This window comes from Lagopus muta, chromosome 5 (assembly GCF_023343835.1).
Source record: "Lagopus muta isolate bLagMut1 chromosome 5, bLagMut1 primary, whole genome shotgun sequence".
NCBI lineage: Eukaryota > Metazoa > Chordata > Aves > Galliformes > Phasianidae > Lagopus > Lagopus muta.
In genome coordinates this window covers 26,176,569-26,200,820 of record NC_064437.1, presented here as the reverse complement: position 1 = coordinate 26,200,820, position 24,252 = coordinate 26,176,569, and the positions used below count along the sequence as shown (strand labels likewise).

At 41.4% G+C, this 24,252-nt stretch overlaps 1 protein-coding gene across 6 annotated transcripts in view; it reads left to right on the top strand.

Annotated features, from left to right (window-relative positions):
* The window catches only part of RABGAP1L (RAB GTPase activating protein 1 like), a 201,187-nt gene that overhangs the window by 113,976 nt on the left and 62,959 nt on the right, over positions 1 to 24,252 (top strand). For 5 of the 6 annotated variants that reach the window (XM_048944161.1, XM_048944163.1, XM_048944160.1 and 2 more), the window contains exons 15-18: positions 590 to 664; positions 4,039 to 4,164; positions 5,208 to 5,351; positions 17,703 to 17,744. In XM_048944161.1, the coding sequence (XP_048800118.1) occupies positions 590 to 664; positions 4,039 to 4,164; positions 5,208 to 5,351; positions 17,703 to 17,744 (387 nt within the window). Of the gene's footprint in view, positions 1 to 589; positions 665 to 1,925; positions 1,942 to 4,038; positions 4,165 to 5,207; positions 5,352 to 17,702; positions 17,745 to 24,252 lie in introns of those variants that run through there. The other variant, XM_048944165.1, reaches the window with a different exon arrangement.

The window sequence follows — 24,252 nt, the reverse complement described above, 5'->3', positions numbered from 1 at the left end:
CTGCAGCTCTGGCCTTGCAGTTTTCCCTCACCATAACCTCGTTGTTCCCTCAGGATGGCCGTCTCTTTCCTGTCAGTCGTGCTCTGGGTTACTTACTGTCTCAGGTTTCCTCCAATCATCAACATCCTCTAACATGGCTTTCAAAATATCATCTTGTCTCTGAGAAGCAGAGAAGAAAGGAAGGTTTTGTTATTTTCAGTGATAAATAAAAAATAGCACGTCCATCTTACCATAAAGGAAGATAAAAATAATTGTCTTCATTTTTCTGCATAACAAGGATGTGGAAAAACTGTTTCTGATGAAATTTTCCATGTAGTTTTCAGTGGTTTTCTAGCAGATGACCTCGAGTCCTGTTTTTTTCACAGTGTGAAGATTTGCTTTCCCCAAACCAAAGAAGGAAGCACACTCCCCACACAACCCACAGTTGCCTGTTTCTTAGCTCATGCTTGCTGTATCATTCCCGTTCTTACACTCCTGACCTCAGCAGAATTATCCCTGGTTTAGTTGAAGAGAAATTGCGTCCAGCTCTTTTCATGCAGTTTGAAAAATAAATGCATTTTAAATATATGTTGACTGTTATCTTTTCTAGGCATATTCTGTCTACGATGAAGACATTGGCTATTGCCAGGGACAGTCCTTCCTTGCAGCTGTGCTACTGCTTCATGTGAGTTAATTGCTAAATGAATGCTTTGATACTTAGAGCAGCCTTGAACCTTAAAATCAGAAGTACTGGAACATTGTATTTGACAGATATGCACTGTTTCATATTTGTCTAAATTTATTTTACTGCTTTTGCTTTCTGGCAAATAGTGAATAACAGCTTCTGTTTTTAAGAATGTAGATTTCATTTATTTAGGAGAAATCCATTAAATTATCAAGTAGTTCTGTGTGAAAACCAGAAAGCGATGTGCTAGATTTTCTTTGAGTTTAGTACTCCGGTACGTAAACTCCCCTTGTGATTAAGAGGAACTTAGATTTGGGAGATGCTCTCAGAGTAGCTCACAGAAGAAAGCATGCCCACCAATTTCAGCAATACCTTTCCTCCTGAGGACATTTTATAAATTCTTCTGAATGAAAGCTGAATTTGAATGTTGATATTTCAGCCTGTAACCAAAATCTTTACAAACGTTGACCTGTCACTTCGTGTACATACACGTGTAGGTGTAAACACATGGGGAGAGAAATACATGATTTTTGTATTTTGTGAGATGCTTTAACTTAGATGCATCAGTAGAAAAGAAGCAAATTCAAATACTGGTAGATATTGTGAAGAGTTTCTGAACAAAACGCCTAAGATCCCAACACCAGCTCTTTTTCTGCCCATTGCCTTTTTCTGTCAGGCTTTCAATTATTAATCATGATTGAAATACACTACAGACCGTGGGTTTGCATAGGATGTTTGTGGCACATATGTTACGTATGCTCTTCCTCAGCCACCTGGAAATCAAATTCAGATTTATTTAACCACAAGCTGTAATTTCAGGTGAGATCTATGATGTGAAATTGCTACAGAGAAACTTGAGATTCCTCAAGAGTTAATCTGCATTCTGTTAGGTTACTGCAGTCCCACATATTCTACAAATCAGCTCATATCTATTGGTTACTTTGCAAGTAATTTTTTTTACCCAAAGAAGGTTTCTAATTTCCACTGGAGGGATAATCCATTTGCAATGCCCAAGTTGTTTAGAAATGAATGGGTGTCACATTCTTAGTGTTCGACTAATATTTAGCTTCTCTCTCTTGGTAGTATGCTGTCATTGCAGTAGAGAATTTCCTTTCCTTCTAGTGTTTCTGGAGTTAGAAGAAAGTGCCCTGTTTTGCAGGGAATGCTAAATGGCAATTGCACTCATTTTAATATGCCCTTTATAATGTTTGCTTTTACAATAGGATATTAAACTGAAATAATCAGAGAAAGGGGGGAAGGGAAGCAGTGTCACTCATGTAAGTTGGGAGCTTCCCAGGATATCCTCCAACTTGTGTTTTTCTCAAATTCTTCAACCAATCTGCATCTGTGAATGCTTGTACAACCCCCTCTAACTCTCCAGTCTTTGCATGGATTCTAGACTCCTTCGTTTCCCCTGCTCTTCTGGGACAGGATATTTCTTTTCAGTGTAGATATCTTTCAGGGATGGTTGGGTAGCCTGAACTTCCATCCTGGCTTTTTGTGATTTTGCTGCTTTGGTGAAATTGCCATCAAAGATGAGCAGGTAATCTCTAATCTCAGGGGACCAGTGTTGCCATCTCTAATAAGATTTGCTGTCAGTCTCACTGCATTTGGCTTTCTTTGTCTGACTGACTCTTGGAGATGCTACTATGTGAAAAACTAATATTTCTTTTTAAAAGAACAAAATACAAATTTCTGGCTTTTGTAATTCCAAATAATTGGTTTTGTTTAAAATTAAAAACAACAACAACAAAGTAAATTTCATTTACAAGTTTTGAATCCTTGGGGCTGGTAATGCTGGAGAACCTGCATCCACAGAGTGAGGACTCCATGGCCTCTGCCTGTACTGTCTTTGGCCCAGTGCTCACCTCTGTTCCCTCTCCCTGTGGCGGGGGAGGAATGACTGTCACTGCACGTGTCTGATTGAGCATGCAAGGTAGGTGTGCTTGTGCATGAGCATCTGTCATTTTATTAGAAATAATTGTTACCTTGCAAAAAATGTACGTTTGCTTTCATTTTATTCTGGAGCAGACTGAAGCTTTTTGGTCAGGGTAATTTTTTTTTCTCCTTTCCTTTAGCTGCAGCCTTGATCAGCTGTCAGTGGGGATTGTTCTGTCCAGATAGAATGGTGATAAGAGCTTTGAGATTCATAAGAGCTCTGAGATTCCTAAGAGCTTGTTCTAGGTGAATCTAGCCTGCACAGATAGCTAACAGCTGACCTGGCAGTTTATGTTAACTAGTTGTTTTTGCATATGCTGTCTGAAAATGGAAATGTCTGCACGTGGCCCTGGAGATAGGGCATAATCATAGGATGAACCAGAAATGATGAGACCCTGGAGGTAAATAACAAGGGACTCTTTGAAAAATACTGAGCTTTCATCAATTGCTGATATTTGATAAGGGGTTGGCATGGGAGTGGATGAGTGAATGTGCTAGAAGGTCAAGAGCTGTCATTCTTGATACTCAATGAATGTTTTCCCGTATAACAATCCAGTGCCCATAAAAGCAAGTTGTCTTTTTTTCCCCCTGCATGTGATTGAAGACCTGATTTGGGGTCTGCTTGTGCCTATCTTATTATTCTGTTGCCTGAGGGCACAAAGGAGATGTGATGACACAGGGCTTCCCACAAATTCGGTGCTCAGTGGACTGAAGCCAACAAATGCAGTTTCAGAGTGGCTCACACAGTCATTTGTATTGCTTTCTGAAGTTCTGTTGAGTGAGAAATTTTGGCCAACATGAAATAGAGTTTACAGAGATTGGGCTTCTGAAAAAAATACCATGATGTTAGCAGGGGGGATCGGCCAGCCTCAAGGTCACAAGGAGATTCTGAAGGCAACATTTATTTCCACTTTATTCATCATGGAAAACCTGACTTCAGAGATTGTCACGCTCTGGGGTTTGGATGAGAGTAGATAAGCATTATTCTCACAGAGGGTTGGTTATAACCTCTGTGGTTTATATGGTTCTGCATATTTTACAACTAACCAAGTCTTGCATGGTAGAAGTCAGTGTCTTAGGGTGGTTTGTTGCTGCGTTCTGCTTTAAAGCTGGACTTCTGCACCTGAGATGGATCTCAGACTTACTGGCACAAAGTATAGTTGTAGGGATGCAATACTGACATGAGCCCATGATCTGATCCCTCCTTTTCTTCAGAGGAAGTCTTACAGAGCCACATCAGAGTGTCCATCAAGTAGAACAATCCCCTTGAGATTTGAGTAGCTTAATTCTAAATTCTGAGTGCTTTGCTGGAAAATTTAATACATCCCTGGTTTTGAATTCATCTTAAGGTATTTAAGTGTGCGTGTGTGTCTGTCTGTGGAAAGAATGTCCATCCTCAGCTCAGTTCTTAAAATCACATTTGTGTGTTGTTCCAGATGCCAGAGGAGCAGGCATTCTGTGTGTTTGTGAAAATCATGTATGACTATGGCTTGCGGGACCTCTACAGAAATAACTTTGAAGATCTCCATTGCAAGTTTTTCCAGCTGGAGAAGCTAATGCAGGTGGGGCCAGACTAAGAAATTACTTAATAAATGGGAATACTGGTGTGGGGACTGGTGCTTTGTTTCCATCACCTTCTGGACAGCAAAGCCCCTCATTTAGAGGTGGAATAGAACCAAGGCAGGAAAGCTTAATACCTACATCCAAACATTGTGAAATCAGATTTACTTATAATTTCTTTTTTCCTTTCATATAATGATGTTGCTGCTAATCTGTTGTATTTTTTTTCCGTCTGTCAGTTTGCTCACTCTCTCTCTTCCCTAATTTCTTATGTTACACAGAGAGAATGTCTCTGCTCTGCTAAGGCCAAGGTCAGTCTTTCGGACTGCCTCTATCAGTGTCCTGCTTTCTAAGAGTTGTACTGGTGGTTAAGAGGTCAGGCAAATCAGGACATCGTGACACTTATGAAATACAAATTAACTGTAGGTCATTTTACTGTGATTTCAGTGCATTGCTCTTTTTTCGGGTGTAATTATGTCCTATGCAGAGCAAGTTAAAGAAAAAGTTGCAAGTTTGACACCATTGCTCTGACTAATAAGCACTTACTAGCAGTTCACTAAGACCTGACCTGGGTTTCTATTGCAGAGTGAAAGCTAACTAGTAGAGCTAGCTTCACTTCATGGTCTGCAAGGTGAGCTTGTTCCAGTATCTATTGCTTTTTTAACAGAATAGTTTATAAACGACAAGACATGATTAAGAAATAACTTTTAAAAATATATCTGTACATGATGTAAGTTTCACAGCTACTCTGTCTTTCCCTTATTGAAGATTTTGTAATTTCTCAGTATAATTTAATAGTATATTGTTTGATGCTGTGATAGAATTCATAGTGGTTATTAAATGTCATTAAAACTGTATCTCATTAAAACTGTAACCGTGACCACTAAAAGTTATAAAGAAACTTATTACTGCTGCTCAGAAGAAGCCAGGATTTCACTTTATTGTTTCTCAGTCTTCAGCAGCCTGGTACTTACTGACACTGCAGACGATGATCCTGTTTTAAGGAGGAGTACTGAAGCATTTATTATTTTTTCCTGTACTCCAGGAGCAGTTGCCTGATTTGTATAGCCATTTCTCAGACCTCAACTTGGAAGCTCATATGTACGCGTCCCAGTGGTTCCTCACTCTTTTTACTGCCAAATTTCCACTCTGCATGGTCTTCCACATCATTGATTTACTACTTTGTGAGGTAAGAAAAACCCTTGAATCAGAAAGCCCTCTCTCCACCTCGTGAATGTGTTAAGAACTTCTGTCTTTCTGTGTTTCATTTTGTTGGAGTCATTTGCAGTTTAACTGTGTGTAGTGAATTCTTCAGAAACCATGATTATATTGAAGAGATGATGTTCAGTGAAACGCTGGTCCGGTTTTCAAATTAAAATTGTGATTTGCCTCATTCTGTACGAAGGGATCTTATTAACAGTATCTGATGTACACATCTGTTCTCATTTAATTTGTTACACAGTTTATTCAAAGTTGGAAATTCTAATCTCCAGAAGATACCCCGTAGGCTTTTAGTGGTAAAACTCCTGAGATTTTGCATTTCAGAATGTCACCCAGAGACTTGATGGCATGGTATTCAGCAAATAATGGGAACTTCTAAACAGTACCCTTTAATGAAACTCTCTCCTTCCTGTTATTCCAACTAAGGGGAATGCATGACTCCACATAGCAAATAGTGCATTTCTGTATTGTAGACACATCTGCGCTTTGACTGAAGACAAAAATGGCGTCAGGAGTGTTTATTTTGGTGAGATGTTAGCACTTCTTTTTGTCATCAGGAAGTCAGGGTGGAGAGGTGGTCATATATATATGTGTGTGTACATTTGTGTACACGTGTATATGATTGGCATTTTCAGATGCAGAGGGTTTCACGAATGTGAAACACTGTTGACTCTGGTTCATTCTGTACATTTTTTAGCATTAAGTATTTTACTTGGGAATTCTCAGGCTTGCTGCACATGTTGATGTTGATAACATTCCTTGCAGAACAAATATAGCCTGCAATTCATAACTTGCTGTGTTTTCCTTAAGAGTGTTGCTTTGCATGTGTGCTCAGTTATTAAAAAAAAAAAGGTTAATACCTCCAGGTATCCGAGTGAGTGTGACAGGTAATAATGGAGAATGGATTCCACATTTACACACGAATATGTTTCAGTTTGGATATATCTGAGCTCTAACTTTTTCACAGTGCCTTAATTACTAAGTGTGCAAATAGGAGAATGACAGTTGTTGGTTTGTCCTGTCTCTGCCCTCCTTTTTGCAGAGATAGCTGTCCAACAGAGAACAAAATACCTCGATCACCTTGGGGTTCTTTGTGAGTTAGGTTTTAGAATGGTCTTCAATGGATTTGATCATTCTTTGTTGGTTGATTTTATTTCTTCGTTCTGATCTTGATATAGTGCTGCATTGGGAGATAACCATTTTAAGAACTTGTTTACCAGGAAGTACAGAATGCCATTCCAAAGTGGTGATTATTGTGTTAGCAGTATAGCTGCATCCCATCTGAAGCTCGTGTACTTCTTATTGCATTAGGCTTGAAGGTGAAACATGCTGTAGAGAGATTTTAGTTATGGTTAATATGGATTTAAATATTTGCATTCATCTCACGTGTGGCAGTGTTTATCTCAGCGTGTCTGAAGGAGTTACTCTGGGAAGAAAGGTGATGGAATCTGAAAGGGACATAGGGAAACCAGTGCGGGATTCTGCCAGAGAAAGGGAAACTGGTTAGCATCTGTGGAGGGCAGTCATATAGAACCAAAGGAGCATCCTGTACAACAGTTAAAATCAGAAAGTGATAAGAAAATTGATTTCAAGTGAGAAGGTACATACAGACATCTTGAGAAACAGTGGGGCAGTGTGTATTGAGAACATACAGAGGCAACAGTGCAGACTATCAGAAGATTGCTCCTAATGTTCATGACTCACCCAGTCTGGAGTAGCAGGCAGTTCTGAGCATTTGTGAGAGGAGTGTAGATTAAAATCACCTTAAACTAAAAATCTAGTTGACCCTCACCATAGAGAGAAAATAAGATCTGAAGGCACATAGACAAAATAGGAAAGAAACCATTCCTTAATGGAGGGCTGAAAACGTATTGCAAAGCAGTCTGTCCAGGCAGCTTCCAGAAGGAGTGGTGGAGCAGTCAAAAAGTAATTTTTGTCTGCATTAAATTGCTCTTTATCTCTGAACAAACAGCATGCCTATAATTCCAGCGACTGGAAGGAGAAAAAACAGTTGCAGCTGCTAAGCCCAGAACATGTTCTTCTGGAAAAAAAAATCCTCAAAAAATCAAACTCCTTTGAAGTCTTATGTTTTTTGTTGTTGTTGTTGTTGTTGTTGTTGTTTTTTTTAATTTAAACAAGCTTCCAGCCTTCTCATTAATTTGTCATAAATACAGATGAATTTAAAATAGCTCAAGTTTGGCTGTGTGAAAGCCAATCCTGTCCTGTCTGCTGCTGACAACAAGTTTACATCCTACGTATCTGTTGTGACAGAAAAGTACTGGGGGAAGGGAAAAAAATGGTTAAATTGATGGCAATTGATACCTGGGTGCTACAAAAAAGTGGTCATTCCAAGGGCAGTTCTCTGGTATCCATGAAAATCTTTGAATTGTGGATGAATGGTTTGGGTTGCCCAGGAATGTTTGGATGAGATTTGTCATTTCGATTCTTGACCTTGGCTGGAAGAGATACTACAGATACTTTTTAACTCTCAATCTGGAGAGGAAACATTCAAAGTGCTGCAGTTGTGCTGCTGTGGTCAGGTAGGCCTGCCTGCTTCCCTAGTGTGTGCTGGAGTGGCAGCTCCACAGCTGGGATGTGAACCTTCAGGATACATCATTTTCACGGATCATCCTCCATCATGGGATTCCAGGGAGGTGGGATCCCCTAAAAAATAAGCTGAATTTGTGATGGGAATTGTGGAGAAAATTTTAAAATCAAATCGAAGTGTGTGCTGTTACTGTCAAGGTCTTTTCATCATTCTTGCATTAAAAATGACTTACTTGATTAATAACTAAATAAATAGCTCAGGTTCACACGAGTTTTGGGCTTGGCATGGCCTCTACAGGATTGAATTCTTCCGTCCTGTTATCTTCCTCTGACCTTTTTTAAGCCATATGCAGGCTGCTGAAGATATGTTTCAACCCCAGAATTACTTAATGTAAAAATAACCAATGTTGCCTCGATAGCCATAGGACAGAATATGTCACCCAGGGTCGTCTGGAAAGGAGATGTTTTGAAATTCTTTGTCTTTTCTTGGATAGAAACTGAAAGCTTGCCAGCTTGGAGGCAGGTAAGCCATACCATGATGGTGCTCATTGTAAGACTCAGTACTTGGTGTCCAAGTGCCTGTTTACAAGCAAACAAACCAACCTCTAGATCCAGTTGCAAGCATCCATGAGATTACATCAGAGTGCGTGGTTTTCAGCCTGGCTCTGCAGATAAATTTCAACATCTCAATGTCAGCTGAAGAGCTTCCTCCAAGGCTCCTGTTAGCTGCTTGTTTCAGCCACTTCATTAGTCTCCTTTTGCTGTTTCTATTTGCATTACAGAACAACTGTGTTGATGAAATGCAGAATTCTATGTGGGCTTGTCAGTCTTAACTATCAATGTGACATCGTGCTATTGAGTGCTCCTGAGCCTGCTTTGTCTTGCTCCCACCTTTGACTAAAAAATTCACATCATTTAACTTTTTAACATTTAATTTCCTCTTGCATTTTAGAATATACAACTTGGAATCAAAATGCTTTTTAGAAGCACTGAACAAGTAACCTTGATTAGACATTTAAAAGAGGAGAAAAGCAGTTGGCAGGCTACTTAGAAGCTTTTAATTTTGATTTCACGAAAGTTTCCTCTTAAAAAAGGAAAAAGAAAATATGTTTGGGATATATACACACACAGATGCAGTGCTGCCAAAACTGAAGGAGGTTCAGAGCTCAAGCTGATGTTCTGTTCTTTACCTGGCATTTTGAGATGTTATTGCTAACCTGCTGTGCGTGTGTCTGGCTGCTCTCGTGTGCAGGGGTTGGGGATATAGAATACAAAAGGATTGTGGCTCTTTCCTTTCAAGGAGTGTGCAAAAATCCCTCTGTGCTGCCTTTCCTGAGCTGGTACATATATTTACATATCTCAGTGTCAGTAATTACATAGTCCATTACAAAAATTAGTGTTTTGACTGCAGAGCTGCGATTTTTGGATCAGGACTGAAAAGACAAGGATGCAACTGCTTTCCTGTCACTTCTGTGTATGAATGCATTGTTTTCTGTACAGCTCTTATCAGAGAAATGAGACTGCCTTCTCTAGGACTACGTAGTAACAGCTCTGTCTTATGTTGCCGTGATGCCTGGGAGCACCACTTCACAGCGAGATCACGACAATTTCAGAAGTTTTCTAAGTATTGGCATGGAGGATTTGATTTCTCTCTTCTGTGTGCCTTGCTGGGGAATGGGTGTGCCAGGAGACACTGAGCTGTGTGGTGTGGCTCAAGTAAGAACAGTGTTCCTGCAGTGGGTGCCCCATCAGGATGCTGCTTTCTGTCTGTCACAGTACCTCCATTGTGAGTGCTTTGGCACTGCTAGGTTGAGAAAGAGCAGATTAGCATTTTAATTTATTAAACTGACTCAGGAGTTGAGAAGGGAGCAAGCCCACTTCATCTGTAAATCCATACACCCCACGCTCCGCGTGTACTTCAGTGAATCTTGTGAAACAGCAGCCTACCTCAGGAACAGCATATTAAAAACTGGACTTATATATTATGAGTCGATACAGCACTGAAACATGCAGTATTTCAGTGCTGTGTACAAAAGTGAAGTCAGTGTCATACATGTGAGCTGGAGAAGGCTGGGCCTTGGGGTTGTTTTCCTTTGCACAAATACGGACTGTCCACCTTTGGCATTTATCCCATGCTGTTCCTCCTGTCCATCTCTCTTTGTGTTTCACCTTCTGGGGAGCTCAGCCTCCTTCCTCAGGTCTCTGTAGCCACTGCACTTTCATCTAAAAGAGGATGGGAAGGCTTTCCTTCTGAGCTTGTTCTAGCTAGATCCTAATTGGTTTAAGAAAGAGAATAGGTTGTGTCTCAGGCTGTGGGTGGAAGGGATCTCAACACGTGTGCATTGTATGGCACTGATTTGTGCATTTGATGCTTGCTATTCTGAGGAAGAAAGTAGGCATGGATTGTTCGGTGGTTTGAGGCCTTCCACACAGTAAGGCACGAGTTCTTGTATAAAAGTCTGTGTTTTTAAATGATGCTCATCAGGTTTAGACTCTGAAATTATCATCGCAAGGCTGCTGCCAGCAATACTTTCACAAAAGAATTGCGACGTTCATGCAGCATCCTTAATTCAAAGTGTTACATGTATGCATGAATATAGCATGTGCAGTCTCTTGTCTCCTGAAATAGACGTTCCTTTAAACATAGTGAGGCAAAGCAGTGATAGGCAGTTAGGGTGATACATACACTATAGAAAGATACAGAATTTTATGTCAATTATTGAGAGAACAATTGAGACTTTTCTGCATCGAGAAGCATCTGCTGATACATCAGTCATCATCACCTTCACTGCAAAAGCCTGAGGTCTGGAGTACAGTGGATATTTTGCTTTTATTATTTAGATGACTTACATAAATCCACGCTAAAAGGAATTTTAGCTTAATTTGTGTGATGACTACAGCTGTACAGCACTGTGGCTTTTTTCCAGTACTAGAACAGAAATAAAACTGAAAATAATTTAGAATGAATGTAGTATTTGATTGTGTTTTATGGATGAGGAACTCGCCAAAGTTTTTGTATGTGTGTGTTTAAAATGTCCAGGTTATAATAAAGAATTGCAAGTTATTTTCTAACTAAAGGTTGTAAGAAGCCTTCGGTGTTTGGATATAAAATTCCGATCAACAGCAGAAACATTGGAGGCATGTAACAGTGTGTTCTGTATTGCCTCGGGGATGCAGCATGCAAAATGCTCTATTCACTTTTAAAGCTATAGAGAACTTGTAAGAATTTCAGCTTGAATTGAGGGGAGTATTTTAATAGAGCACATTCAAGAGGTTCTTGGTGAGCCTCCAGGTTTAACATAATGCTTTACACTGTGTTGTCCAGCTGTTCCTGTGACATCCATAATGTACATGTCTTCTATTCATAGCTGCAGCTTGTTTATCCCCAATTATGAGAAGGCTGGTGATAAACACCCAGCGTGAGCAAAGGAAAAACGATTTCACAGCAATCTGCAATTCAAGATAACTTCTGTGAACAGAAGGTACCTTTTTGGTGATGTTGATAAACGTTGTGGTGCTGTAACGCTGAGCCTAGTTCTGCTTTGGAAAATGTTTTGAGATACAGGTGAGAAGTTTGTGGAGACAGGGATCCAAGAGAGCGACTTGCTTGTGCCTTAGCAGGAAGAGGCAGCTAATGCCATATCACAGTATGTCTCCGAATCACTTTCCCCAATGCCTCTGAAGTAATTTAGCAACTTACTAGTTGATGTTCACTTGGTTGATTTTTCTAGGAATACAGTAAATTTCCATAATGCTTACTTAACACCAGTGCCATCTGCTGTAGTGGGATAGCAGCATATTACAGGCAGTCTTGGCAGTGCTGAAAAATGCTTCAGAAATAACTGAAGGGAGGGATAACAAACAGCAGAGAGTGATATTCCATGAACAAATCCAGGAAGCTGAGCTAATTTGGAGGCTGTTTTTAAAAGAGAGGGTGGTGCAGCCTGCCTCTGCCAAAACATTTTCCGTCATTTCGTGCTTGGAAACTGAGGGCCTGCTGAATTTCTGATGAAATGCATTAAATCAACAAGTAAACGTTGTATTCAAGGGATGATGAAGGTGAAGGTGTGACAAAGCCAGTGCCAGGGCTGTGCTGTGATAGACAGCATGAAGAACGGACGTTCAGAAAGAGATCAGATGGAATGGAGGAAGGTTTAACATGGGCATGCATTTTCCCCTGCGTGCTGTGACTGAGGGAACATGCAGAGGGGAAGGGCACACATCTGTGATGTCTCAAATCCTGTGCTTCATCTCCTCTCAAGAAAATTGGGGTCTGGAAGATTCCTTCTCCTCTTAGTATGTTCTGATGGCCATTCCCAGTTTCCATGGGGAGTTGGAGGATCTGTCTGCAGAGATCTGAGGACTCTATCATAGAATCATATCATAGAATCCTAGAATAGCCCGGGTTGGAAGACACCTCATGAAGCTCCAACCCCCCTGCCGCATGCAGGGCCACCAACCTCCGCATTTAGTACCAGCCCAGGCTGCCTGGGGCCCATCCAACCTGGCCTTGAACACCTCCAGGGATGGCCGGGGCATCCACAGCCTCTCTGGGCAGCTGTTCCAGCACCTCACCACTCTCACAGCAAACAACTTCCCCCTGACATCCAACTGAAATCTTCTCTCCCTCAACTTCAAACCATTTCCCCTTGTCCTGCTGTTATCAACCCTTTCAATGAATTGATTCCCCTCCTGTTTGTAGGCTCCCTTGAGGTACTGAAAGGCTGCAATGAGGTCACTGCGCAGCCTTCTTTTCTCCAGGCTGAACAAGCCCAGATCCCTCAGCCTCCTTGTATGCCCTTGATGTGGACTCAGCCCTCATTTTTTTGTTCCCATACTTTCAGATTTGGAAAGAGAGAAAGTCCTCTAGTTTAAGTCTCTGAAAACAAGGAGTGAGAAGGTGATGTTAGTAAATAGCTTGGTCAAGCAAACAGAAGGCATGCTGCCAGCTGGTAACCAGCTGCTGGTGGGTTAAGAGCACACCACTGCAGAAACACCAGAAACCAGGGAGCAGTTGGGCATGGGAAAATGCCTTAAAATCCTGGGGCTATGATTTTTATACTTTGAAAGCAATCACAGAAACTTGATAGAAAAAGGGCTAATCTTGTAGCACCGTAGACTCCATCCAGCTATTGCAATATCTTAGCATTAAATGAGGTGAAAGTCACACAAAGCATCTAAATATTTACTAGCACTCTGGAATCACATTCATTTCTTTTAAAAGCAACCAACCAAACACCATTTCAGGCAAAATCTTACTTTCATGGTTATCTGGTAATATTTATCATGTGCCATTTCATGCAGTACAATACAGAAAAGTGGCACAATGAGTACTGAATCTCAAGACATCGTTTTTGTTACCTCCATGGTGCCTGCTTATCTGATAGTTCATTCAACTGGTTTAATTGGGTGCATGTGTTATTCACAGCATTTGTAGTATCAGGATGAAGAATTCTGTACTTTCTTTCCTTCTTTTATGTGTTTATAGCATTTTCTGCTGTTAGTTATTGTAGGAGCAATACATGTGGATGCACTGGGGGAAAACCAGTGTGAGATGTCAGCTATACCTCATACTTGGCAGTAAGATCTCTTTGCATTTTGTTTTTCTCCAAGATGACTGCTTAGGAAGAAAGGTGTATCCATTTCTAATACAAAGCTTGCTCTTATCCACATTACTGAGGTCATGGTTTTGTAGCTTTTACTTCTATGGAGTCAACCAGAATTTGAAGATCAAGTTTTGTTTGGCCTTCTAGAGCAAGAATTACAAACTATTTTTCCAATGGAATCCAGCAATTCGTTTCATGTGTGCCTGTGATGTGCTGGGCTAACAAGAGGCAATAATTCAAATGGCATTCAGTCACCGGAGCGAGTAGCCATGACCGAACACAGATGCACACATGTGTATGTGCTGTGTGCAAGTGCAGCAAATACTGGTAAATAGAACTGTTCCTTTTGTTCTGTGCCTTATTTCAATGAGTTAGCTTTTCATTTCCTTCGTTGTCACTGAACTAGAACAAAAGCACAAGCTGTGCATCTGAGTAGAAGGTTCAAATTAATGTGCATATCTCTGCAGAGCGTGCTCCTAGCCTGCGTTACTTAAAAAGAGAAATTTGGGCTTCAGAGCATATTTTATGGTGTCAGCAAAGTAAATATATTTTGTGACATTCCTGAAGTTTGTTGTGTATTCACAGCGTGTTACAGATGCCAAGCAAATGTTTTGCTGGAAGCAATCCAAAACATAAATAGAATTTTAATTCTCCTTTTGAGTCTGTAACCCCAATTACCCTCTACAGCTCTTTTGAAGGAGTATGCAATTGAACACATAATTATGAAACACTTTCGAATGATGAAACAATGTCAAATTAACTTCAGTGGAATAGCTAATCTCTCCTTAAAGAAAGGAAAATGCACTTACAAGACTGGAGCAGGTTAACTGGTTCTTGATGGCATGTCACATTAGTCTTCAGATTCCTCCAGCCTTAAGCATGTGCTCACACATTCTTCTTCACCTCATGCTGAACTTTGGAGAATGTTGTATCGATGTCTTCACTGCTTTCCCCTGCACGTTGCCTAAATCTAGGAGCAAAGATAAGGACACTCAGATGAATTGCTTGTGTGCTTCTTGAAGAGATTCATTTCTCTTACTTATGGAAATGATGTATAGGTGCTGCCTTGTAACCAGAGGAAGGTCTGTTGTGGTCTGGGTTGGATGCTGGTATGTAATGTAGCCTGCCTTCCTGTGAGGCTACTGTCTTCTAAGACAGGATTTAAGATGAGAGAGAAATCCCAAGGGAATCCCATATGGAAATGTTGTCCAGATACAGGATTAAACTGTATGACCTGACTCTTCTGTCTTCCCCCAGTGTGCTGGAGAGCTTTGTCAGTTGCCAAAATGTGTTTGCTGCTCCCTCCTTCAGCTCCCTTTGTTCCTGTCTCCTGGCAGGTTTGCTGGATGGACACAGATATATCTCCTCACTTATAAGGGAGGACAGAAGCAGCCTTTCTACCAGAGATCTCACTAAATAAAATCACTTTCAGAGGACTTGAAGGCCAGGCTGGATGTGGCTCTGGGCAGCCTGTCCCGTGGTTGGTGACCCTGCACATAGCAGGGCAGTTGAAACTAGATGATCATCGTGGTCCTTTCCAACCCAGGCCGTTCTGTGATTGTCAGTTTATGACCTTTACCATCATCTGTTTGTTGCTCCTGGTTCCCCATCTTCTTATCAGGCCTTTTTGGAAGCCAGCTTGTTTTGGAGAGCAGAGAGAGTCAAGCTGAGGGCTCCTGGAGGAGTGCTTCTGGCTGCTCAGGGTTGAGGAACTGTGAACATCTCTCTCTAGAAGAGCTAGCTCCTGAGCTTAATGAGGTCTGTTAGAGTGCTCGAGGCCTGTGTGCGAGCTTAAAGGGTTCTTCAGTAACACCTGATGGAAGCAGGAAGATACTGTGCAGACACTCAGCTAGACAGATAAGCCTCTAGACAGGCTGTTATAGGAACTGCTAGTTCTTCAGGTCGCTGCAAGCTCTGCAGAGGAGCACATCCACATGCCTTCCTTCTGGGATCTCTGCCCCTGGGCTTCCTGTCTGAAAGCTGTGCAGTCTGCACACCCTCCTTTGTTTGCCCAGCAAAGCTTCTTCAGTTGAAAAACAGAATGGCTGCATGAGAAGCAATAGGGCACGATAAGCCCCGCACCATTCCTGTGCTCTGAGAGCAGCTCTTGTCTAGAATAGTGAATATTTTTCACTTTGGCTGTTATATGTCAAACAAGCACTTAGGTAATTATTGACACCTTTCATGTTTTCAAGGACACTTCAATATTGAGTTCTGCATATTAAGGCGGCTATTTCAAAATGCGCTGTTAAAATGATGACCTTTGGTTTTAAAAAGTCATTATCTAAAGCTTATTTAATACGGGCTCTCTCCTTTTTCCTTTGTGGTGATTTGCATGTACTTCCATGTTTTCATTATAAAATTGCTGGAGGGATACTGCTAGCAATGATTTATATGTCTGGTACGCACTGGTATTTTTGGTTCTTCTGCTTCTAAAATAGATGGAGGAGTTTAAGCTGAATCTTATAAATCAGCGTGTTGTAAATGAAGGAGGATTTTAAATAACAGACTGGAAAAAATGAGCTGAGATAGCCGAGTTGAACAGTTATGAAAAAGGAGGCAGCGTCAGAACAGTCTTCCTTGCACTAGGAGGAGGCATTCGGGTCTGTGGTTTGAGTCAGTGGTTATGAGTTACTAAACCAGGTGGGTAAGGCATCACACTGGAAATGTAAAGCGTCTTGCTGCCAGTCCAGCACGTGGGTGTTGGATGCTTGCCTGAAGGCTGCCAGGGGCCACCTGTATTTCTCCCAGCTGCCACTGATGTTTGGCCATTACTCCTCAGGTGCAGGCAGCCCAACCTGTGTGCCATGGGACTGCCCTCGCCTGCAGCACTTGCTGCATCTGTTCCAAAATGTCACCTTGAGTTGGGAGTTGCCTCTTCTTTGGAGGCAAGGGGAGGGTTGCTCTCTGTGCTCAGGACTGGATGGGGTGCTGCTAAGGGCTGTGCTGTGTACCTTCAGTCCCTTTGGCCTTCTGGTTTTAGGGTGCTGGTGTGTCAGGCAGAGCCTCTGCTGTAACATGCCTATTCTTTGGTAATCCAACAACTGCACATATTACTCTTAGCCATAAGCTAAGGTCTCTGTAATGGCTTGTGGTTGTGACTCTCACTTACAGATTGCATATTCTTATCCAACCCGCTCTGCTAGGAGCTCATTGCTGTTCATGTGTCATGGCTGCATGCAATGGGGCATCGGCCTCGGGTGGGTGTTTGGAATATAGCTGGGAGTGCCGTCCACTGAAAGAATGGCTGTAGGTGCTCTGGGATTGAGTGTCATGACTAAAACTCACAGGCAGACCTTTTTCTTGTTAAAACGAAGTGTGAGGAGCAAAATAACGACTGTATTTGAAATCTCTGTTATCACTTTTGGAAGAAGGGTTTCCTGTTGATGCTTTTTGGCTCAGGCCTGCTGCAATTGTGACCTCTAGTGGAAAAAGGCAGTCTGTCATCATGATGGCTGCACAGTAATTCATTCAGCGTTGCAATATTCAGTGTGTCTAATGTAGTAGCATTTCCGAGACTAATTAATGGTAACATCCCTTGAAGGCATTGCACTACCTACAGGAAAAAAATACAGTTTGTTCCCAGGAATGCCTCCAAAGTCTCTGCACATTTTTATAAAGTCTAATTTTGATGGGAGTGTAGTCACAATGCTTTTAGGAGGAGACTTGGAAAAATACTCCATTGCAGAAGCAGAAATTCCTTGCAGGCGGCTCCCTCCTCCAAAGTTCTGCTGTTATCTCACAACGAATTACAGTGACAGTAATAAGTGATTGATAACAGCTCTCAGTTACTGGGAAAAGTCTTGCCAACTCGAATATTTATGACACTTTCCTGAAGGGCTGCTTGGTACAGTATTCTGCACTGCTGATGAGAAACAGCGTTGGCAGGTAGCGGAGAGCTGGAGAGGTGTCCTGTGACATGCAAAACACCTGGCTAATTGCTCAGTGAGATTCCAGAGCTCCAAAGAGCCTTCATCTTCCCCAGCCAGGAGTTTGAGAGCTGAGCCTTGGAACTTTAATGATGAGCTTTGAAGTGTAGCAGGGAAAAGAGAAGCGTTCCCTTGGGATTTATGGCATCTCGTTAAGATGCTATGTGGTGATAAGTAGCAGAGAAAAGAGATTTGTATACTGGCAGTGATTGAAGTCTCTTTCTTCTTATTTTTCAGGGTATGAACATAATCTTTCACGTAGCCCTGGCTCTCTTGAAGGTAAGTCATTGATCAGAAGCTTTTCTTATTCAACTGTATGGAGTGTTTGAATGTATTGTAATGAAGGGGTGATCATGGTGAGACTTCTGGGAGAGAGAGTAGAGGAAAAGTATGCGCTGAAGTAGAACTGTCTTCAAAACTACAGTTATGGTAGATTTGTTTTTCCTTTTTAAACTAAACTTAATCATATTGTAAAGTTCCTGGTACAAGGAGTGCTGTCTTAGCACTTACGTGTCTCATATGAGACTATTTAGAAAACAGTACTGATTCACCTCCCAGCATATTTATTTTATAGCTGGGTTCTTACATATAAATACTCGAGAAATGTGACGGAAAGTTATTTGGTGTCAAATGTATTTGTAATGCTGAGAGGAATGGAAGTTTTTTTATGGAATGAGTAGCTTCTATCTTTGGTTTAGACTCAGAGCTTACCTAAAGCAAAGAACCACACACAGGAAAAACCCACCTGTGGAGGAACCATTGGTCCTTCTGATGCTAGTGAGACCGCTCAAAATGAACTTGTATCAACCTTCACAAGTTGGCTTTAGTATATTATATATATATATATGGATATATATCCAGCCCTTACATGGGCATATGATACAGAATTAGAAATTCCACCTTAGAATTCAAATGATTTGGTCCAAAGTTCAGGATAGAGCAGTCTGCCAATACTGACACAGCAGCCCTGTGATGTGGATGCAGACAGTGTCATTCACCTGTTGCTGGTCCTCCTGTATATTTTTCCAATTCTTCCTCATTTTCCTCAAAAAGACAAACAGCTCCCAGTTGAGCTCTTCACTAAAGAGCAATTTTCAGGATCTCAACTTCTGCAGCACACAGTCCTTCAGCACAAATGCTCCACAGTAGGAATATATCTGTGTGCGTCCATATCTGTCTGTCTGTCTATATGTGTTGGTGCTGCACTGCTTTCAGGGCACAGGCAATCACTTGGGGGAGAATAAGCTAAGTAGAGGAGTACAGGTAAGTATAAGACAGCAGGTAGCTTTATGGGATATACTTGGGATATGTCCCAAGTAACTTGTGTTGTACTCACACAGTCAGCATTAAGTGGGGTGTCATTTTCAATGTGAGTATACGTATTAAATGAACCAGCCTATAAGCAGAAAAGTTGGTTGATGTATGTTTCCAGGGAAGTGCTCCCACACAGGAATCTAAATTTGTACGTTCAAGAAAAAGAAAGGTGGGGTTGAGAGGAGCGTGCACTCTTTTCTGTCTGTTTTGTAACTTGTTTGCAACCATGGAGGTGCTTCTGTTTTCAGCTTTTTATAGCCCACATGGTTAAAGGGCAGCTTAGCAGGTGATGACATGAGAGATAGTGAAGAGGTAAGACCGAGCCTCCAAGTGGCAGCCAGTTGGGATCAGAACCTGGAAACAGGGAGAGGTACCAGTGTATGGATCTTCAGCTGAGGAAAAGGAAAAGGAGGAGTGCTTGTGTTCAGCTGAAAATGGCTGGCAAGGCTTTCAGGAAATTAGAATTCAGTTCCACGTAGTTCTGTGGTCTGGCTTGGAGACCATGAGTATACACCCAGCGGTCTGTTTTCCTTGTGTTTCCTGCTGCTGCTGTTGGAGACAGTTGAACTGAGGTTAGCAACGTAACAACTCTTCAGGAAACATGATAAGGCTTGGAATGGTGAATAGGAATTTTGTAATGCCAGAAAATTACCCCAGTTTCTTTTAACAGAAAATACTCAGTTCTTTCCTTGTATATATATTCCACAACACACTGTATTTCCAATTGATCATTTCTCTTTGGCCTTTCCAGGAGAGGAAAATTCAAGGAAGTGTGTTGTCAGTTTTGTTGTGACTATTTTATGATCTGAAGAGTTTGCAGGTTGATTTTAATTCTGCACATAGCAGATCTAATACTTACACAGGGTGCTGTATCTGCTGCTTGCTCCATCAGTCACAGGCTCTTAGTGGAAAGGGAGGCATTATCCCCCATAGATGTTGCTATACCACAGCCAGTACCAGCTACAAAGAAGACACAGAAAGTAGGATCAGTTTCTAAATCAGAAACACTCACATCAGAGCATATTTCCGTAGTGGTACCATCACAGGGCTGGTGATTGTATGTCATCAAATTAGCATGTTATGATTGGATTGCAAGCGTGGGTTGCTGTTCTTTTATGAAGGAAAACTTGGAGACCTGAAATGTTTTTTTCCTATTCAGATGTGTTCATAACCTCTTACAGTCATTAGAGGTGATATGTTTTAGTCCACAGGTTGTTGTAAATGGCAAAAAGTGAACATGAATTCTGCAGAGAAAGAGCTCTGAAAGCTGTGAGGTTGTAAGGCTGTGCCTGTTGCTGGTTCTGAAGTGAATGGAAGCAATTCATCGAACCATAGAATGGCCTGGGGGTTGAAAATAAACACAATGATCATCTAGATCCAACCCCCTGCTATGTGTGGGATTGCCAACCCCAGAGCAGGCTGCCCAGAGCCACATCCAGCCTGGCCTTGCATGCCTGCAGGGATGGGGCATCCACAACCTCCTTGGGCAACCTGTTCCAGTGCGTCACTACCCTATGTGAAAACCTTCCTCTTAATATCTAACCTAAACCTCCCCTGTCTGAGTTTAAAACCGTTCCCCCTTGTCCTATCACTGTCCACCCTCATAATTCCTAGGTTTTGTTCTGTCTTACAACATTTGTTTTATTGTTTTCTCATCATCAACCTCTTGGATTTAGTTTGGAGGAGGAAATCATCCAACAGTGAAATATGAGTCTTCATTCTGTAAATGCCATTTTTCTTGCATTTTTGTGAAGTGTGTGCCCCTCAGTCCCCCATTAAATAGCAACAGAAAGCTTTTCTCTTGAGCTCCCCCCGTCTCACTGCAGTTTCTCACTATTCCAGCCAGCTGCTCATGCTTAAGGTGAGTGACTACTGGTTAGGAAGCAGCAGTGTTGCTTCTGTGACCAGTGACCCGTGATACCTCAGCGCTGTGCTCTTCAGAAAATGAACATGTGTTTGAGGCACGAGGGCTGTCCTTTCCCTTTCCTCCTCCCACCTTCTGAGTATGCAACAGTGTGGATTAAAGCTCTTTAGCAGTGGAGGCCGCCCTTTGTGGCAGGGCATTAGTCTGATTTATCGACTGCAAAACAGCTTTCATTTGCTGTAGCATCCCAGTGTTCTGCTTTCCAATACGTGCTGCTTATCAGCACGCTGTCGGCCTCTCCATCCAGCTGGTGGCAGCATTTTACAGCTTGGCATTAATCACTGGGTTACATCACGTTGAGACTGCACCTGAATTAACATTCACTGAGCTGCGCTGGTGGCGCAGACATTGCTCGCTTTTCTTCTTCTGAGCATCAGATAACAACAAAGCACTGAGGTGGGAGAAGAACCCAGTGCTGAAAGAGGCAGCTGAGAAAAGTGTGGTTCAGACAGCTCTGCAAGCAATATTGCACTGATATTTTCACTCAAAATCTTTGGTAGGGCTGTTAGAGGAAAATGAACCATTCCAGTTCCAGCATATTTTCAGATCTTATTTATCATCAGCCGGTTAGTTTCTATGTTGGAAAATAGCCTGGAGAAAAGAAGACTGAGAGTGGATTGTATAAATGCCAATCAATATCTGAAGGGCAGGAGTCAAGAAGATGGGGCCTTTTCAGTGGTGCCCTGCAGCAGACAAGGGGCTGTGGGCACAAACTGCAACATGGGAAGTTCCATACAAACATGAGAACCTCTTTACTGTGAAGGTGGCAGAGCACTGCAACAGGCTGCCCAGAGAGGTTCTGGAGTCTCCTTCTGTGGAGATATTCAGGACCCAACTGGATGCTTTCTGTGCCACCTACTGCAGGGAGCTGCTTTAGCAGAGATTCACTTCAGTACCCTATTATCTACAAGTCAGTACTTAAGTATATTTGTTACACTCAGCCAAATGTAAGCAGCATTTCTAATGGCTGCTCCGAGTTCTTAAACTGCTTTTCATTGCGCATATCAAATAATAACAGTGTATAATACAAACACAACAGTTTTGTGGTTCCTCATTGTTTCTGCTTCCATCTTCCCATCTCAACGTTGTTTGTGCCAGTATGTGCCCTACATAAAAGAGAGCACCAGCTACAGAGACAGCGACAGCAGATGATGCTATCAATTTAGTAGTTGATACTCCCTATATTAAAAAGAAGATAAAAAGTCAAATTTGTTCTAGCTTAGGAGAATTATTTGATTTTTTTTTTTTTTTTTAGTTATCCTATATGTGGACTGAAAAGGACCTTCTGGGCCAAAGAATTGCTTCTGTGTTCTACTTGCACCATTGTGTGACATGGCATCCATGTTATAGCTGGTAGCAGCAGCAGTGTGCTGGTGGAGCTCTGTTTTTCCTGTTGCAGTCTGATCTTCTTCCTGTGTTTTTTACACTCCTCTGCTCTTACATCAACATTGTCCTCTTTTCTCAGATTGTCCCATAGGGGGACACACTTATCACCTTGAATTGTGTATAGATACCAGTCATATTCTTTAATACACAGCCCAATAGTCTTGGTATTCTTGAACTTTTGAGCATCTTAGTGGTAGCTTTCTGCATCTGCTCAGATCTGTTTTGGCTGTTTGAATGTGCTGTGTTTTCTGTATTGACCTTGTGTTGACACTGCACTGTCATGTATAGGCATCCTTCTACCTACATAAATTTATTTTTTTGATAACTGTGAGTATTGTATTGTTCTCTAATTTTTTATGGAATAATACTCACGACTAACCTTAACGATCCACCCATAATTTTTCACTACTTTAGATATGGACCTCTACAAAGGCAAACATTTTGATGCTTTTTTTTCCTGTACTTTAGCATTTCACTTCTTAATGAGCATTTTAAGGATTGTAAATTTTCTTATTTTGCTTCCAAAGCATTGAGAATAGACATTTCACCTAACCTGTCTTGGGTTTTGTCCATTGTTTACCTCCTAAATTACCACTTATGCCAACACAGAACTTCAAAACAACATCTGAGATTTTGCTCAGCATTAAAGATATATATATATATAAATAAATAAATAAATAAATAAATATAAAAATATATATATATATATCCTCGTGAGAAGTGGATGTAGCAGAGATTGACAGAGCAGTGATTGATTCTCACAGGCCTTGGATTCTGTTGCTTATGGATGAGCTGTACCTCATTCTTCTGTACCTCATTCTTCAGGGAGCTCTGCGGTTTTCAGTGTAAGCCAAAATGGCCATTGTCACATCCCTTAAGATGAAGCTGCCTTTATCCCCCAGCACACATCCACTGCTGATATTACCCCTTGCTCTCTCTCATTAGAGTTTAAAAAGTGGGGCTGAAGGGGGTTTTGTACCTCCTTACTTTCTCCAGGCCGCTCACGATTTTACAGGTCTGCTGTATCCCTCATCAGTCATCTATTTTACAGGCTTGATCATTTGAATCTATTTTTTTATCTCCTCACCTGGAAGCTTCTGATGAGCCTTGTTTCCTCATTATATACTTCTTGGTCTCTGTTATTTCCTTTTTGAGGTCGGAGTACCAGGCTAGTGCATAATGTTGAAGATGTTGTGGAGTTGTATTGCAGAATAATGGCATCCTCAGTTTAAATTACCTTGACTTTCCTATTAATTCCTACCATTTGACTTATTCTGTTGACGTCAGCTGTGCTATTTTCATTGAACTGTCCATGGTAATGCCAAGATTCATTCTGAGTGGCAGTTGTCAGCTGTCACTTACATGTAAAAATGAGAGATTTTTTTTCCCATTTGCTGCAATTTACTCTTATGTACACTGAATTTTCATTTACTGTACTATTGCACAGTCACTCAGACTCTTACAGTCCTTCTTCAGTTCTTTACTGTAAGCCCTGAATAATTCAGTAGCATTTGCCAACATTGTCACCTTGTGACTCATCCTCTTTTCTAAGCCATCTAAGAACAGGTTAACCAGCACAGACCCTGGCACAGGGTTGGAATCTGCTCTGAGAAGTAATTGCTTTGTCGTGTTCTCTCTGATCATGTTAAGAGATGTAAACTTCAGTAAATGCAGATTATTCTGTTGCAACTAGACCTGAAAAACAGGCACGACAAAGTAATTTCTGATAAGGTAAGAGGTGAAGCACTCATTGCGGGCACGATGCATTTCATATGGCTTTTCAGATGTGTTCTGCTGCAGGGTTTGTCTTATCCTTTTGCAGAGAAGAACTTGAAAGAGAGCTTTCTTTTTTGTTCTTCGAGCTTTAGATTCTATTTAGCTTTTCAAAGCCAGTTATTTTTCCACTGCGATGTTAAAGACGATCCAGTTCCCTTTTTTTTATGGATAGTTGACATGTAAAAGAGAGATGCTATCATGTGTAGGCATTGATCAGTTAGCAGCTGATGTAGCAATTACGGAAATGTCCAGTTTATCTCAGCACTGACCTTTTAGTAGCATGCCCCATTATCATAAAAAATTGATATTCTTGTGGACACAAAGCATGGGATGGGAGGTAAGGCCAGCAGGGCTCCTGCAGAAGGGCAGGGATAGAAGGAGGGCACA